General features: G+C 35.6%; 1 protein-coding gene across 1 annotated transcript in view; it reads right to left on the reverse strand.

Annotated features, from left to right (window-relative positions):
* The window catches only part of LOC117342268, a 191,127-nt gene that overhangs the window by 103,651 nt on the left and 68,229 nt on the right, over positions 1-19,247 (reverse strand). The window contains exon 3 of the mRNA XM_033904357.1: positions 10,303-10,496. Coding sequence (XP_033760248.1) covers positions 10,303-10,496 — 194 coding nt within the window. The remainder of the gene's footprint in view (positions 1-10,302; positions 10,497-19,247) is intronic.

The following is a 19,247-nucleotide window of genomic DNA, read 5'->3' on the forward strand; positions in this document are numbered from 1 at the left end:
TATAACAAAAATCAATGCAAAATATCTCGACAATAATTCTTGCAGTTTGGATTGATTGAATTAATTTCTTAGAAAGAGTGTTTAAAAAAGAAAATTAGAAGTGAACACAGAAATTAACAAACACGATATGTTTCGACTCTGTTTCCTGTTTAATCTCGTGTGTTCCACTTAAAACAATCGTAAACATAATTAGTAATGTTATTTTCTACAGTCAACCTTGATTTTTTGTGCAGTTTAGGTTCGATATTTAATTTACCAATTTCCCTAGTCTTTACAAGGCCCCTGTATGATCCTTCAATTACCTGAGTTAATTGTTATAGGCACGAGACTAGCATAATAAAGTCATTAGCGTTTTATGAATTCCTGCTAATGCTATTTCAAGGCCACATCTGTGTGTACCCAATTAATTGTATCACGACCTGCGCCGTTCCTGTGGCCTCTTTATCCTCAATGATGGTTTGGTTTTGGTTTGATATAAAGTTTAGCCACCTTAATACAATAGGATCATTTCAGTACGATGTCAATAAAAAATGGGGCAAAGTCAGAAACTTATAGGGACAAAACAGTCCTAAGCGCAATCTTTAAAGTTGAACTTAAAGTAGATAACAGCATTTACCGATATTATAGATGTACATGTACATAAGTGGGACATTGACATGTTCTGTCACTATGAATGTTTCATTACTGGTCCTATCGTTTGTATTCATATATAACCATACCTGACTAGCTACCCTCCACATACATATATTTTCCCCCCTAATTGCCATACCTGGGAAGTCATCCTACAAATACACATACATATATATATATATATTTCTCCCTAATTGCCATACCTGGTAAGTCATCCTATATATATATACTCAAATATTTTCCCCTAATTGCCATACCTGGTTAGTCACCCTACATATATATACACAAATATTTCTTCCTTATTGCCATACCTGGTAAGTCACCCTACATATATATATATACACAAATATTTCTCCCTAATTGCCATACCTGTTAGGTCCTCCTACATATATATACAGTGTACACAAATATTTCTCCCTAATTGCCATACCTGGTAAGTCATCCTACATTTATATATATACACAAATATTTCTCCCTAATTGCCATACCTGTTAGGTCCTCCTACATATATATACACAAATATTTCTTCCTTATTGCCATACCTAGTAAGCCATCCTACATATACATGTATATACACAAATACATATGTATGTCTTCCTTATTGCCATACCTGGTAGGTCATCCTACATTTATATATATACACAAATATTTCTCCCTAATTGCCATACCTGTTAGGTCCTCCTACATATATATACAGTGTACACAAATATTTCTCCCTAATTGCCATACCTGGTAAGTCATCCTACATATATATACACTAATATTTCTTCCTTATTGCCATACCTGGTAAGTCATCCTACATGTACATGCATATATTTCTCCTTAATTCGCAACTACCACTAAACATCATCTCCCAATATCATTTTAATCATAATAAATATATCGCTTGCCATCATCTCCCCAATTCACTATAGTCCCTCAAAATCTTTTGCTAACCATCATCTCCCTTATTATTGTAACCACTGTATAAACATCGCTTACCATCATTTTCCCATACCACTGTAGTCACTTTAAATCTATCACTAACCATGATTTCCACACACCACTGCAGCCACTACCAATCTATCGCTAACCATCCTTTTCCCCACACCACTGCAGTCACTATCAATCTATCGCTAACCATGATTTCCCCACACCGCTATATTCACTATAAAACTATCGCTAACCATGATTTCCCCCCACCGCTATAGTCACTATAAATCTATCACTAACCATGATTTCCCCACACCGCTATAGTCACTATAAATCTATCGCTAACCATCCTTTTCCCACACCGCTATAGTCACTATAAATCTATCACTAACCATCATTTTCCCACACTGCTATAGTCACTACCAAACTATCGCTAACCATCATTTCCCCACACCGCTATGGTCACTATAAATCTATCACTAACCATGATTTCCGTCACCGCTATAGTCACTACCAATCTATCGCTAACCATGATTTCCCCACACCGCTATAGTCACTATAAATCTATCACTAACCAACCTTTTCCCACACCGCTATAGTCACTATAAATCTATCACTAACCATGATTTCCCCACACCGCTATAGTCACTACCAATCTATCACTAACCATCATTTCCCCACACCGCTGTAGTCACTATAAATCTATCACTAACCATGATTTCCCCACACCGCTATCGTCACTATAAATCTGTCGCTAACCATCCTTTTCCCACACCGCTATAGTCACTATAAATCTATCGCTAACCATCATTTTCCCACACCGCTATAGTCACTATAAATCTATCGCTAACCATGATTTCCCCACACCGCTATAGTCACTATAAATCTATCGCTAACCATGATTTCCCCACACCGCTATAGTCACTATAAATCTATCGCTAACCATGATTTCCCCACACCGCTATAGTCACTATAAATCTATCGCTTACCATGATTTCCCCACACCGCTATCGTCACTATAAATCTATCACTAACCATCATTTCCCCACACCGCTATAGTCACTATAAATCTATCACTAACCATCATTTCCCAACACCGCTATAGTCACTATAAATCTATCACTAACCATGATTTCCTCAATCCGCTGTAGTCACTATCAATCTATCACTAACAATGATTTCCCCACACCGCTATAGTCACTATAAATATATCGCTAACCATCCTTTTCCCACACTGCTATAGTCACTATAAATCTATCACTAACCATGATTTCCCCACACCGCTATCGTCACTATAAATCTATCACTAACCATCATTTCCCCACACCGCTATAGTCACTATAAATCTATCACTAACCATCATTTCCCAACACCGCTATAGTCACTATAAATCTATCACTAACCATGATTTCCTCAATCCGCTGTAGTCACTATCAATCTATCACTAACAATGATTTCCCCACACCGCTATAGTCACTATAAATATATCGCTAACCATCCTTTTCCCACACTGCTATAGTCACTATAAATCTATCACTAACCATGATTTCCCCACACCGCTATAGTCACTAAAATCTATCGCTAACCATCCTTTTCCCACACCACTGCAGACACTACCAATCTATTGCTAACCATCCTTTTCCCACACCACTGCAGACACTACCAATCTATCGCTAACCAGTATTTCCCCACACCGCTATAGTCACTATAAATCTATCACTAACCATGATTTCCCCACACCGCTATAGTCACTAAAATCTATCGCTAACCATCCTTTTCCCACACCACTGCAGACACTACCAACCTATCACTAACCATCCTTTTCCCCACACCGCTATAGTCACTACCAATCTATCGCTAACCATGATTTCCCCACACCGCTATAGTCACTATAAATCTATCGCTAACCATGATTTCCCCACACCGGTAAAGTCACTATAAATCTATCGCTAACCATGATTTCCCCACACCGCTAAAGTCACTATAAATCTATTACTAACCATGATTTCCCCACACCACTATAGTCACTATAAATCTATCACTAACCATGATTTCCCCACACCGCTATAGTCACTACCAATCTATCACTAACCATCATTTCCCCACACCGGTAAAGTCATTATAAATCTATTACTAACCATGATTTCCCCACACCGCTATAGTCAATATAAATCTATCACTAACCATGATTTCCCCACACCGCTATCGTCACTATAAATCTATCGCTAACCATGATTTCTCCACACCGCTATAGTCATTATAAATCTATCACTAACCATGATTTCCCCACACCGCTATAGTCACTAAAATCTATCGCTAACCATCCTATTCCCACACCACTGCAGACACTACCAATCTATCGCTAACCATGATTTCCCCACACCGCTATAGTCACTATAAATCTATCGCTAACCAGTATTTCCCCACACCGCTATAGTCACTATAAATCTATCGCTAACCATGATTTCCCCACACCGCTATAGTCACTATAAATATATCACTAACCATGATTTCCCCACACCGCTATAGTCACTATAAATCTATCACTAACCATCCTTTTCCCACACCACTGCAGACACTATAAATATATCACTAACCATGATTTCTCCACACCGCTATAGTCACTATAAATATATCGCTAACCAGTATTTCCCCACACCGCTATAGTCACTATAAATCTATCGCTAACCATGATTTCCCCACACCAGTATAGTCACTAAAATCTATCGCTAACCATCCTTTTCCCACACCACTGCAGACACTATAAATATATCACTAACCAGTATTTCCCCACACCGCTGTAGTCACTATAAATCTATCGCTAACCATCCTTTTCCCACACCACTGCAGACACTACCAATCTATCGCTAACCAGTATTTCCCCACACCGCTATAGTCACTATAAATCTATCGCTAACCATGATTTCCCCACACCGCTATAGTCACTACCAATCTTTCGCTAACCAGTATTTCCCCACACCGCTATAGTCACTAAAATCTATCGCTAACCATCCTTTTCCCACACCACTGCAGACACTACCAATCTTTCGCTAACCAGTATTTCCCCACACCGCTATAGTCACTACCAATCTATCGCTAACCATGATTTCCCCACACCGCTATAGTCACTACCAATCTTTCGCTAACCAGTATTTCCCCACACCGCTATAGTCACTATAAATCTATCGCTAACCATCATTTCTCCACACCGCTATAGTCACTATAAATCTATCACTAACCAGTATTTCCCCACACCGCTATAGTCACTATAAATCTATCGCTAACCATGATTTCTCCACACCGCTATAGTCACTATAAATCTATCACTAACCATCCTTTTCCCACACCGCTATAGTCACTATAAATCTATAGCTTACCATCATTTCCCCACACCGCTATAGTCACTATCAATCTATCGCTAACCATCATTTCCCTACACCGCTATTGTCACTATAAATCTATTGCTAACCATGATCTATCCACACCGCTATAGTCACTATAAATCTATCACTAACCATGATTTCCTCTCATTTCTGCAAAAAACCCGAAAATTTATCGCTAAGCATCCTTTTCTAACACAACTGCAGTCAAACTCAAAATCTATAGCCACCCATCATTTCCCCACATCAATGACGTCACTATAAATCTATCGCTAACAATCATTTTCTCACATCGATGAAGTCCATATCAATCTCTCGCTAACCATCATTTTCCCACACCACTGTAGACACCATCAATATATCGCTACCCATCATTTTCCCCGCACCTCTATTGTCTATATAGAGCTACCGCATCACGTTTATCTATAAGTCATATTTTTATATTAAAAAACATGGTATCAGCAGATATTCAAACGAATTAATGTATGCATGTTTAGTAAATTCAATAAGAAATATTTTGGGATATGGAATCAAATATTTTTAAAGAACACAATGGTCATATAGTTGATGTGACTATCATGACATCAACTCTGGACTAGAACACCAAACTATCATAATGTTCGATGTTGTGATACAAAAGACATTCCATCATGTGTTATCAATTTAGGGAACTAAAGGTGCCGTGCGAAGGACTGCCCAGCACCTCCTGTTTGTCGAAAGAGTGGAAACCATCATTCTATTTTTTTTTTATTTTCGTCTGACGTTTTGTTACAAAATGACGTGTGCACTTGTAATTATGTTAGAAATATATTGAAACAATATGTGAACTATTATTTATGAAGCAATATTTACTTTCAGACGCCGTCAGGATTGTACCGACAAGTATGACACCAAGTACCGCAGTCCAAGGTCGTTTATAACCCAATTTACACAGTCACTTTTGCTGTTATTTGACACAGCCTGCGTATATACAATAATGTAACGTAATCATATATGTTAGAATACTCTACATCTGTAGACGGATGAATTCTCAACTTCATTATCTGCTCTTTATAGTATTTTATAAGAATTCCTTGAATTAAAACATCATAATGGAATTAAGCTATATAGATGCGGATACGATCCATTCAGAAATATAGAAATAAACGATATAGTAATGACAACGGTTAAAAAGACGGCACTTCAGGATACAAAGCTCTTTAAATAACTTCAAATAACATCGCCTCAAACATAGAGTGGTATAATATCACAGTATAACAAACGGCAATAGGTATGATTACAGATTATGATAAAGAGAAAAAAGGCAGTAGAATGGAGCAGCATGTCATAGTGTGTGTATTTACCTTTCGTTAATATGCACAGAAGAAAATCTGATAATGTAGGAGGCCGCAAATTATTTCCCCTTTATAGTTGAATACTTCAAACTTTATTAGTTTTTGGTGTATCCCCAAAACGATTCTAAAGGAAGGATTATGAACTGAGACAGTCAAAACCCATTAAGAATTACCTACCGGTATCGCTTAAATGCTACACAAATAAATGTCATTTTGTACTGTAATATATGCTACGAATCAAACTTGAAAAGGATGCATGTTAATAATGAGTATCGTGTACTTCAGCATGGGACAGGTAACTATTTCCTAATTATATTGTATATTTATCTCTTACAAGATATTTTCATTTGTTAATATATTTGTAATTTTTTACTTCTGTGTTTGTAATGTAGTCCGTGATTAGAATGCCATCGTCCTTTGTTCGTGTTAACCACTCGGAAAATCTCGACGGGGTGCTACTACATGTGCTCCCTAGTGATTTACCAGTGCACCTCAAATGATTTGTTGACTGATGCGGCGACGGTATGCACGACGAAGTACAGAGCTTAACGCTAGCACAGCAATGCCCCATGTTTTATTAAAAAGGTTCGTTATGGGGGATGCAATCCAGATGTCCTCCTGGCGTCATGTGCTAGAGACACAAGGCTCTGCAAATGATGCGTTTTCCATACAAAACACAGGGAGGCAACTTTACAGGGACAATGTCCTTTTATCAAAGTGGATCTGGTTTGAATACAAATAAATATGATATAATAATTTAATGCTCGTTTAATTTTGATATACCATGAAAAAAATAGTGTGCTTAAAGCAATTTTCATAATGACCATAAGACACTACGAGTTTATATTACGGATTTTCTTTATCTTCATCAAAGTGTTCTTACATTGATGATGCTGCTGTTGATGTCACTGATGACAACAGTCAACAAAATGGTTCGAAGAGAAAATAATTAATATGCTTTTTGTATTTCTTCTTTTAATGTCTGATAGTACATGTATTGAAGCTTACCATAACTGCTTATAACATACACATGCATCGCACAGCTGCTGTAACGAGTAAAAAAAGTAGCGCTGTAGTCTCGGAAAGTCATATGTTTAGGTCGTCAGACTCTTAAAGCGCCCTTACGATGTTCCTCCACTCTTCTGGACTCAATTCAGTGAAAACTTCAATATTTCCGGTATTGTTTTCCGGTTCAAACTGACTGACGTAGAAAATCGGCCGCAGCTGGATTCATGGTGTCAATTTAGGTTGTAGAAAAAAAAAAAAAAAAATACGTCTGCTTGCAACAATATTGGTTTTTAATTATATTTTCTTATTATATTTTCAATTTAAATTATTGCTAAAACTGTTTATTGCGATTTTCAAAATTAGAACTCTATTACAGTATTAAATGATATATCATTCAATTAATTTTTCATTTATAATGTATACACTTGCGTCGCAATGTCTCACTAGATGATGCTAACCAAACTAAACGCATGTACTCATCAATGATTACGCATGGTGATTGGCCAAGAGAAATAATACTTCAGTCAAATATGAACAAAACTACTTGTCTAAAAAATAAATCACCAGTGGAAAATAAATTAAATGATACATTATTAAGAAATGAACTCTAGTGTCCATATTAAAGAACGTAGCAAAAACCAATGCTTGCAGTCATGAAATTAAAAATATACTGAAAAATATAAACGTCGTTGTTCCAAGCAGACGCTAATTAGGAGGCGTGTCGTCTACAACATACGACTATATTAACATCATGAATCCAGCAGTCGCCATTTCCTCCGATTTTTTATATGTCAGCCGGGTTTAAACGGAACATAGTACTGGGAATATTGGAGTTTTCACTGAAACGAGTCTGAGCGATGCCCATGCAATTATGATAAAATTCAAAGTGTGTACTATCCAGAATGAATTTTTGAAATGTGTCAGTGTTACGATTTTATTTTCATTTTTTGTACCTAAAGTGCACCAAGTAAAATGTTAAGTTACCCCAATGTAAATATACTTCGATGCATGTACAGAAATAGATAAAGCATCTAAATAAAAATCTAAAAAAAAAACAAAAAAAAAAAACATGAAAACGGTGTAGCAGATCCTGAATATATGACAGTTCCTAACTGTTCTTTGAAAGTCGTTTCCTTTTATCATCGTACCAGACCATGGAATAAATCACAAGGTTTTGGATTTTACAGCAGGGACTTTATAAAGTTGACCAATTAAAAACAGACCACGTGACGACCAATAAAAGCTAAAAATCCCCACTAAAAAAAGGAGAGGATCAATTAAATTTGAGAATTCAAAATTCGAGATCGTTACAGCTAATTAAAACCGATGGGTTTAGTTCGTGTAGGGAAAGATTTCTGAATTTGCTATTATCTGACTTGGCAAATTCTCTGAACAACACAACTTTTGCCACAGTATGTTTGGCACCGACCTATATGATAGTCTTATGTATTAAGATTCTGCTATAATCCCCCCCCCCCCCCCACCCCCACCCCCCCCCCCCACCCCCCCACCCCCCAAAAAAAAAAAAAAACAAGCAAACAAACAAACAAAAAACAATGGCAAGTTTAGTTCTACATTTAGTATTTAGGATATACTAGATACCGATGTGTGACAGTAATGACAGTATCTAAGCGAGATGTTGTGATGCCCCAGGTTAAACACCATAAGCACTAGAACGGAAGAATACATGCAGTAATGCCGTCAGATACGGGCAAATAGTTGAAAACATGTTTTGTTTCCGAACAAAAGTACGTTCAGTGTAGTGAGCTTAATTTATTTGCCTTGTCTTGAAGAATCTACAGCTACAAATCTTTAGTTTCGATTAGTCTAATAAATGTTTATATGATAAAAACTGTTTATGTGTCCCACTATTACGATTGAACTGTACTACCTCGGCGATAACATGAAATCAATGCTAAACTAGATTTAGATTTACGTACACTTGGTAAGGTTGTATATAGAGATGTTGTGTGGCGTCGGAGATCCGAAACACAAAAACATATTACCAAACTATCATCACATCACAACCCGCTGCTTCCCTAGAGCAGGAAATTGGCTAGATATGTAGAGAGACACGATGAACAACATCTAAAAAGACATATTGTCAGTTTACCTTTTCATAAGCGGACAAATGTCAAATACTTCATTTACCAGACATGCGTGTTGCCAGGATCTTTTAAAGTATCATTAAAGTAGAGATAAAATATCGTTAAATAAAGTGATGTAAACATATCTAACAAAGCACGTCGTTCTTTTATGTCTTATATAACACTTGTAATACTATACAATTTTAATGTTTATCGTATTGTTTTAGAGTAATTGTCAACGCAGAGAATTGTTAATATTCCAAAATTGGCTTTCTGTTAACTGTGTCTGTGTCTATTTACAGGTAATGCAGAAAGTGTCCTAATGTTAATTACTAATACCTGTCCTATTATACATGTTGTCCTGTCAAAACGAACTGATTTAGTTACCTTGGGAAGTGTATATAAATATTGAAACTGGCAGTTTTCCTGAAAATGCGTCCACATATAATATTATCATTTATTAACTTGTGGTTTCGCAATAGTTATGCTGTATTTTACAGTCATCCAGTATTAGCTTTTCGAATGAAAACACAGATGATCAAATATCCAATTAACAATATCTTGTAGGTGATATTGGTATTAAGTATAAAAAAAGTGCAATAATGTTGCTGACACGATTTTGTGATATCTTACTTGCAGCCGTCGAAATACATTACATTCATCGGAATTTTGCTTATCGAAGAATACGAGGTTCCCACGGTGGATTACTTCTAACCCGTACATGCGGAGATTTGATATATCGAACATCCTGGAATTTTTGATTTTTTAATTCACAATTGCAAGTCTTCTGGGATTTTTGCTCTGCACATACTTATACGATATCTTCAGTGGGATTTCTCTTTATCGAATACTCCCTTATAACGATTTGCTGCATTGACGCCGTACACTCGGGATTAGAGTAAGGGTAAGAAGGAAGTAGCCGTAAGGATAACATACAGTATGAGTACTCACCGCCTGGACACTTATCTTCTTCTTGGTCCAGTCGTCTAATAGGGAGGACTTATATGGCTTGCTGTTTTTGCTGAAGTCCTTTACCGCGCTTAAGTCATCCTCGTGCAGGGTGTCATCTGCTTCGTACAGGGAAAACAGGTCCTGGTAGAGTCCACTGGGTTTATTGTGGACAGACTTGAACGCCAAACGCCATGCTGTAATAGAAAAATAATGCGCGTGATTATAATATATATATACTAGGTTGTGCTATATGTTAAATTCATCGCTTTCCCCCTAATATGTGTGAAAGATCGGGTGTTAACCCCACGGTTACATCAATTTCATGACAAGTCGCCAATCGAGCTGTCAGAAACTGAAATGTAAGTTGAGTGACTGATTTTTTTCGCTATTCCTTGGTACCGTTGACGATTTTTGTTTTCAACCAGTCTTAGGATTAGCGAACGAACTATTAGTATCGGATGGTATCACAAGGTACGACATATGCTATTTTAAGTGGATGGTTGTAATTCATATTACCTAGTACTGCTATAGGCAATAAGAATCTAGACGAAAGCCGATTGCTCACTGAACCAAGAGTAGCACGGGACTGGGTCACGTGCACAATCAACACTTTTGATTGGTCATAAGTAAATCGGACATAGTTTACTAATCAAACTATCCAAAACTTGTGATTAACTTGTATCCTATGTCATTGAATTCATCACAATAAAGCTCATGATAACGCTTGCTAAAATATTCATCAACAATCGGGATAAAATGTGGGTCGCTATTCCCTATGCGTAAGCAAGGACTCAACTATAACTGCAGACTCGGACAGAATGGCCATTATTTTCTTTTGTAATTTTATTCTGTTTGGGTTATGTCCCTTTATGGGGCCTTTTTATCCCGTTGGGGGCCCCAGAGCATACAGCACTTGCTGGTCGGTGATTGGCTGTTTACTTTTCTTGACTTGAATTTTTTTTTTCATCATCGCCATTTTGTTTTTACGCATATAGAACAAAATCTAAAATTAAGCTATTTCGAAGCCCACTCTCATTCAACCCTTTTAAAAGTAATACGGTTTGGGGTAATGCTGCTAAATATCCCCTCATGATGTAAATTGTCATTCAATTTGTATTTTGTTCTATTTCGGTGTAATTCTGTCGAATACCCACCTAAGATTATTGTCATACGATTTGTATTTTGGCGTAATTCTGTCGAATACCAACCTAAGGATGTAAATTGTCATACAAGTTGTATTTTGTTCTAATACTGATGCGGAATTAGCCATCTTATGATGAGCTTTTCATAATATTTCTGATGATAATAATTTTCATGTTTCTATAATAAATTGTCATCTTGTATAAGATGGCCTTTTCAATTCAATCATTGGTTTTAGTTTTATGTTGAGCATGAATAAATACAATTACTAAGAAATACCGAAGGACATGGAAGAGTTGTTTTAGTCCCATTAGCTGTCTACCAAATTATATCGGCGGGTCATGGAAGCCCTCTTCAGAGACCAAATCATTTATCAAAGAGAGGACTTTTACATAATAAACATTTGTAAAGAAACGCACTTGATCAGGACGAGTTACAAAAGCTATTGAAACAATTGAAAACAAGATAGAAGCTGAGAGCGTATTAAGAAGCGTTTTCATCGGGTTAAGTAAGACAGTATGTGATAAGAGCTCCATATCTATAACTGGTTAGAAATAAATGTGCGACGTGTCGACGACTGTTGATTTTTCGCCCGTTGTTGGACAATATTCAGGAGTGTACGGAATGAGGATACAATCAAAAGGTCATTTTGGTTACATTTTTTTCATGGTTTATATAGTGTTGGAAATAATAAAAGCCTTACTCTGGTGAAATGAGCCTAACGTTTGAAGGTGTTTTGAAGTTTAACGTTTTGAAGCAGTACAACGAAACCAAGAACAAGACTAAAAAAACCAAGTCATATCAATTAAATAATTATTATATAGTTTAATGTTAAGTTAGGAACACGAATGTCCGTTTATAAATCTCCTCTGGTGCCTGGGAAAGACGAGTGTATTGTATATGAATGTGGGTAGAACCTGGACACTTGAAAAGCTTTAATGTCATCACTCGAAGTAAAGGGCATGTACGGTAAACGACAACAACCACTACTACAAGATGCTTGAACGAAAGTAAGCATGTATAGCATCATACAGACGACAATTGAACCTCCCAAGAGTACAGTTCCCTCAATGAAGTTAGGGTTTTCTAAACAAAACACCACAACTGGGATTAACATCAAGAAAATAGAACATCATTTAACTGTATGTCAGAAAACTAGATTTGTCGAAGGCCGGCATTAAATTTAAAAAAAATGATTTGGGAAAAAAATCTCTACATCAGATGATTCATTCCAGTTGTTTGCCACGAAATCGGATTACAGACTTAAAGAATTCCAGAATTTAATCTTCAAAGTGGAAGAAGAACTGCGTCGTTTTCACCATAAGGCAAACCACTGGTATTACGATGGCAAAAAGTTTGGATTAAAAGAGTGAATTAAAGAGTTAACTATCAAGACTTTCAGATGCTAACCTCGCCGTTGACAGAGTGTCCTCTCAAGGGACCTGTGATAGTCTATATGCTGTCTGATACATATCCCAATGTGACCTTCCTAGACGATAATCTCTGCTGGAATGACTGTTTTACTAGATGTAATGGCGCCAAAGAACTGTTGAGGGTAAAATACCAGGGATATATTCTCCGTGCTTGATTAAATCGGATATTTGTTATTACAGAGCTACTTGTCGTTTAGAAATGAAACTTGGTGGCAAGAAGTTACATCAATGTATATCAGATGTTTACGTTAGGTTTTAGCCTGAAACCTTATTTATATTTTCCACATTAATCCTTCATTCTATACGTCTATAAGTTTATATTTTTTCACTGCATCTTGATATTAATCCCCATCATTAATATTCAGTCTCAATCCTACATATTCGTTGAACAGATGCATATTAAGAGTATTTACTATATTTAGCAACAAGACCAATGATACCATATCGATATACACATTAGAAGATAAAGAGAACATATCAAAAAGAGGCAGACAGATAAGTTCTTTGTTTCCTCCGCACAGAAATTCCAGTTATTTTATTGTAAGTCTGGACATTCCGGAAGGAAAAACGTCTTGTAGCGATATGTCCACATGGAACCAAGTATATGTCGATACGTAACCAAGAATTCGTTTCATGCAATGTACAGTGTATGCAGAAGAATGTTTATATGTTACGAATCATACCTGACAAGCGAAGACATTAATCAATTACACATAGTTGAAATCCCGCTAATGTCCACTGACCTTTGAAAATGTAAAACGAATAAAACTAGCTAATTGCAATGTGATGCATGTTTTGCGACCCCCTGATGGATCTAAATTTTCCCCTAAAATCAAGGATGTATCCCCCTCAATTTATTTTCCTCTTTAATCTCAATCCTTTTATAATCCCTATCTGTTACGTGTTAAAGCACTTTCCCCTCTCGTAGTGTTACGAATTAGACTTTGACAAATTGCATTCTTGGCATGATCTGTCTATCACACGCTTGGTGTACAGATTCGCATTGTTCCCGACGATTACCTGTTTCTTTCCATGTTTTGTTAATTCCTTTGTCTAATCAGTGCCTTAAAACGACATCCGGACTAAAGGTCACCATATATCAAGATGTGTTATTTCCAGGAATTTGATTCAACTGAAGAAACAAATTTAATCTGTGTTTCGAAATGAATCAAGTACTGCTATAAAGGTTACTTGTCAATGAGGAAACAGATAAAAAGTTAGGAAATAGTAAATAAAACGACGAATTTTGACAATACATTTATTCGTTAAAACTATTGAACGGAAGACAATAATAAATAAATAATAAATATTTGTCTTTTCGTATGACACATTAACCGGAATTTTATAGAAACGCCTGTCACCTAATGATGTAAACCTGACGATATCTCATACTAGCCAGTTAGTACAGACGGAAGAAGAACGTGTGCTAATTAATCTTCCGAGACACCTGGTCTTTTATCGCGTGTTGAATGTAAGAAGTATCCGTGCCTATCTTTCTTTTGTTCATTGGTTGTCATTTCTTATCGTGTGAAATATCGGTTTCTCTATTTACCCGGGTCTATAATGCAAAGCCGACCAGACTTATATAAATATGTATTCTAAATAGTGTTCTCCTAATATATACTTTAGATATGTACGCTCAGACGGATTCTCTGGACATGGATCTATATTCTGGAGACATACCCTTGGACAAATGATCAGTTTAAAAGCGTGAAGGTAATTATGTAAATCAACTATACAGAGCTAACAAACTTCGAGAAATCTATTCCATTAGTGACGATAAAACGTCAGATGCGACTTAAGGTTAAATTATATATGCAAAAGCCCCTATCGCAGGATGACTGAAACAGCTCAATACGTCATATGATTAAAAAGTAAAAAGCTGTATGCAATAAAACAATTACTACCGTAGCAAATATTTCAGAATTTCAAATCCTAACCATAGGGACACAGCATCGATAGATAGGTTGTAAACACATTATTATTTAAAATAATCTTATTTGGTTAATGGCATAAAGTTGTTTTATGGATTATTGTCTGAAGTCTCGTCTTAAAGTCTCGTCTTAGAGTCCCATCGTGGTAGAAATATGTAAAGGGTTGTTTAAAGTGAATTAAATCGCAGACAGTACATTAGTAAATGGACGTTAACTGTATGTAATTCGCTGTGGTACTACAATAAATAAATTATCTTACAGCTACTGTAACCGGCATCAACCTTTTCCATTGAGCGAGCGTCCCGCCACTAACAATATTACCCATCATAATTACAGTATAACATAAGTTTATATATTCTGAGATTGTTCCGCCGGTATATCGTTCACGTTATGATATTCCATTTCACGCGCCTATTGATAGTACCTTTTATGGCAATGTATTATATTTTATGACATAATGAAGATATAATTGAAAAGCTAACTGACATTCATTTCTAAAATACTTTTCTTTCTTTACTATTATGATACATTCGTGTGTCCATATATGCTGGTATTCCACAAGCATAGTTTACACATTGTTTTTACATTAAAATACACAGTTTAAAACTGAAGACTCATATATATATAATCTGAAAATTGAAGTAATTAATCGCATCTTTTTATTATTTTTTTAAAATTTTGTTTTGTATTTTCCCCGAAAAATCAGGAATATTCTGAAGCAATTCTATCCGCGCAGTTTCATATTCTGTTTATTGGTTCTGATGCTATGCAATTTTCATATGATACATTCTTGAATTAAATGGGGGTGTTCAAACAGCGATATCTGGTTATCGTTTTAACAAACACAAAATTGTGTAGTTGTGTACCGAATGTACATGTGACGAAGATTTAAATCAACATTTAAATTTTGCGATTGCCTTGTCGCTTCTTTCATGAAACACATCCTTCATATCAATAGTTGGGTCTATTGAGTGCCAAGGACGGATGACTTTGATGCTAATGGAAATGGAAATGTGATATTGTTCTTTATATATTTCATTCAAATATTTTATGCTTCCTACACCTTCCTTATATAAAACATGCATTTTTATATTAATGTTCTGATTTCAAACAAGCAAATGGAAAATGTTTTAATGTTCCTTTTGGGATAGTAATTTGGATAAGATATATTCAAGATAGTTTAAGAGGTTTTTACCATTTCGTTTGCACCGAGTGATTATAACATGTCCTTTTTTATCCTGAATGTTTCTAACTGTCGTTAAGGCAATTTTGAAGAATAACAAATAAAATTATCGTTACAATGTTTATGATACATGTAGGCATTGTAGTCTTCATAAATTGCATATTGCACATGAAACAAGGTGATTGAATTCAGTTTTCTGCAGACATCCGATCTTAGTAGCAAAAACGTCCAAATGATCTCAAATTGCGTGTTATAAGCTTCCTTTTACAGAAATCACCAAATTATATGCTGAGATGTTTATCTCTAAATCATGTAATACAAAAAAGAACTATGAAATGATTTTTTTAATTAATAAGAATTGTATTCAAAGAACATTAAACATGACACGAGCTGCTATATATTATCTAGAGTTATCAAATTCCAACTAGTTTACGCATATAAACCGTTTTTTATGTAACACGCGAAATCCCTTAAGTTGAAATGATTATATACGATGTCGTTAGAATTATTGTCTAACACGTGCGCCCCTGTAATATTGGTATATTATAGCCGATTATAAGACTTACCATAACCAATATTCCCCAGACAGACGTTTCGCGAGTTTCAGACTATTGCATATCTGAATTTATTTTTTGACTGATTGGTATGTCCCATGTGCTCGCTGTATTTTCACGGTAATCGTTTCACACCGAAACTCTCATGAGATTTATTACGGGGGACTTGTCAATGTCATTGACACATCAACTCTGTCCGGAGATTTCAATATGGCATTGCTTCAGATTTATAGCCATATATCTCATCTATGGTGACGGACAGAACTACCACCTACTCTCCTCTCCTTTCTCTGATTTATTTTTTGTCTTCGTGTGAACTTGTCTTTCTTATTTTTATCGTATACAATTTTCGCTGAAAAAAATCAATAAATATAAAATCGCATTTCGATGTTTATGTTGTTCGTAATGCCGTTTTTTAAGCTGAAATTCTCCATTTAAAAAGAAAAATGCCGTGTCTTCCTGTCAAACAGCAAAACCGGGACAAGTTGAAGCTTCGGCGATTAGTATATCCATTTACAAGACAGGATATGATAGGTTAGTAGAACGGAAAGATATGAGATATATTCAGTACTTCTGCGATAAGTATAACTCTGAGGGAAAATCACATTTTTTTTGCATGTTGCTATATGCTCAGATACATAAAAAGCTATAGGCGAATAGTAAAAATGATATATATCTTATGTATGAACGAAGTATGGCGATGGTAGCCCTCTTTGGATAGGACAACTGTGTATCAGTTTACTGTTTTGGTTAAAAAGAATAAGAATAATCAACGTGAAAAATTATACGCTTTCTAATCTGGCCATTAGTATATTCTTGTCATGTATGGCTGGAATAACAGTATTTTGCTTGAATGTGACTTTTGTTTCGAAATAAACTGATTACCAAATTACCTTTTTCTACAACTCTGAAGAGCGGCAATTTGATATCTGCACACAGGTATTGATGCAGGACTTAGAAAGCTTGACAGTTCTGAATAATATGTGTAACTTTCGGTGAGATCAAATCATAACGCTTATCATTTCTCAATAGCAATGTCAAATTACAGATATTTAAAAAAAATATTCTATTAAATTTCAATTAGTTTAGTCAATTTTCAGTCTTAAAGTTTGTGTTTATAATTTTGAATCATTTCATTTTCGCCAAAAATTAAAAATGAAAATGTCACTAGAGATTCGAAAAAAATGGGAAAAAAAACAAAACAAAAAACAAAACAAAAACTGGAGCGAAAACCCTTGGGGTAAGCAGACTACAGTGTTTGTTTGAATTTGTCAAATAAAAAATCCAATAGAATGAAAAACGTTGGAAAATGGAGTCATTCAGCAGACATTTTGTATGGTTTATATGATCCCGAATGTCCATATGTGTCTACCGAAACTTACCAATCGTCATTAACTATAAAGACACGATACTGTAACTATTTTTTTGTATCCTGTCTGGATCCCCACAGAGGAAGAAAGGGGACTTATCCCCTCGTTAGGTACATACCACATGATCTCTGAGGTATTTTTTGTTTTTGCTCTTTCAAGCCCTTTGATAACATTAGAGGTGATTTAGAACACAATAATGTATCTTTATCTTACGATTACGCGGTGTTGATGTGTTCTAGTCTGCCGACAGAGCTTCGTCTTTCTCAACGGAAAAGTTTAAAAGCAAAGGTTTTTTCGTATATGTCAATTTGAAAATAATTTTTTTTTAATATAAAACATATATGACCAGTATGAGATAAAAGAAAGTCCCAAAAGCCCCCAAATGGACACGCCTCAGCAGACAAAGCAATTAAATCCCTGTCAGCATTTCATAATACAAAAACAAAATCCAATCTCTCCACGAATGCAACACCAAGTGTTATGTTAGGCATATTTTATGATTGATAATTATATTTCTTGTATCAAAATCTGTATATACAGTATCAAATAAAAAGAAACAAATAACAAAAGGGCTTCATATTTTTGTATTTGAAATTGTTTCTATAATACAAGATTGTCGAAGGTTATCAGCAGCATTTCTATTTGTGTAGGTCGCTTATACTGTTTCAAGCCCTATCGAGGCATTTAGTTAACTTCAGAACAGTGCTATCTTTAATTGGATGAACTTGCGGAGCAATTTTCCTGAAATGTCATGCCGTTGGCATTCAGGCAGGACATCTCTTGCTTAAACAGACACTGGATTGTGCCAATTATACTTTTAGGACTATCTATTTCTGTGAGGTAAATAGGTAAAAAAACTGTTAATGCCTGAACATATAAAAAAAAAACGTTTAGGACTTACCCTATGTATGATATGACATGTAAGTTCAGTACAAGCTTAACTTATAATTCAACTCGCATTGTAGAAACACTTCCGACACCTCTGGAAAATGGTCCTAGGGGATCTGTCTTATGCAATGGATCAAATTTCTCTCAGTAGTGTAAACTACCTTTATATAAAATTATCTATTTTATACATCACATCAATACTGCTGTTGTGTCATATCCTACAGGTCATATCGTAATCTGACACTGAATTTAATGACAGTAAACTGCTTTTCGCGTTTACTGTGGAAATGTTTTAGTTCTTGGTCTATGAACCACTAAATGTCTTTGTTACTCGTGTAACTAATAGTAAATGCTACAAACACTATGAAGGCGATTTTAATAGACAGATATAGAGGACATGTTTCTATGAAAAAAACACTGTTAATTGTTATCTCTCCACCTTA

Source organism: Pecten maximus, chromosome 14, assembly GCF_902652985.1.
Source record: "Pecten maximus chromosome 14, xPecMax1.1, whole genome shotgun sequence".
Classification (NCBI taxonomy): Eukaryota; Metazoa; Mollusca; class Bivalvia; order Pectinida; family Pectinidae; genus Pecten; species Pecten maximus.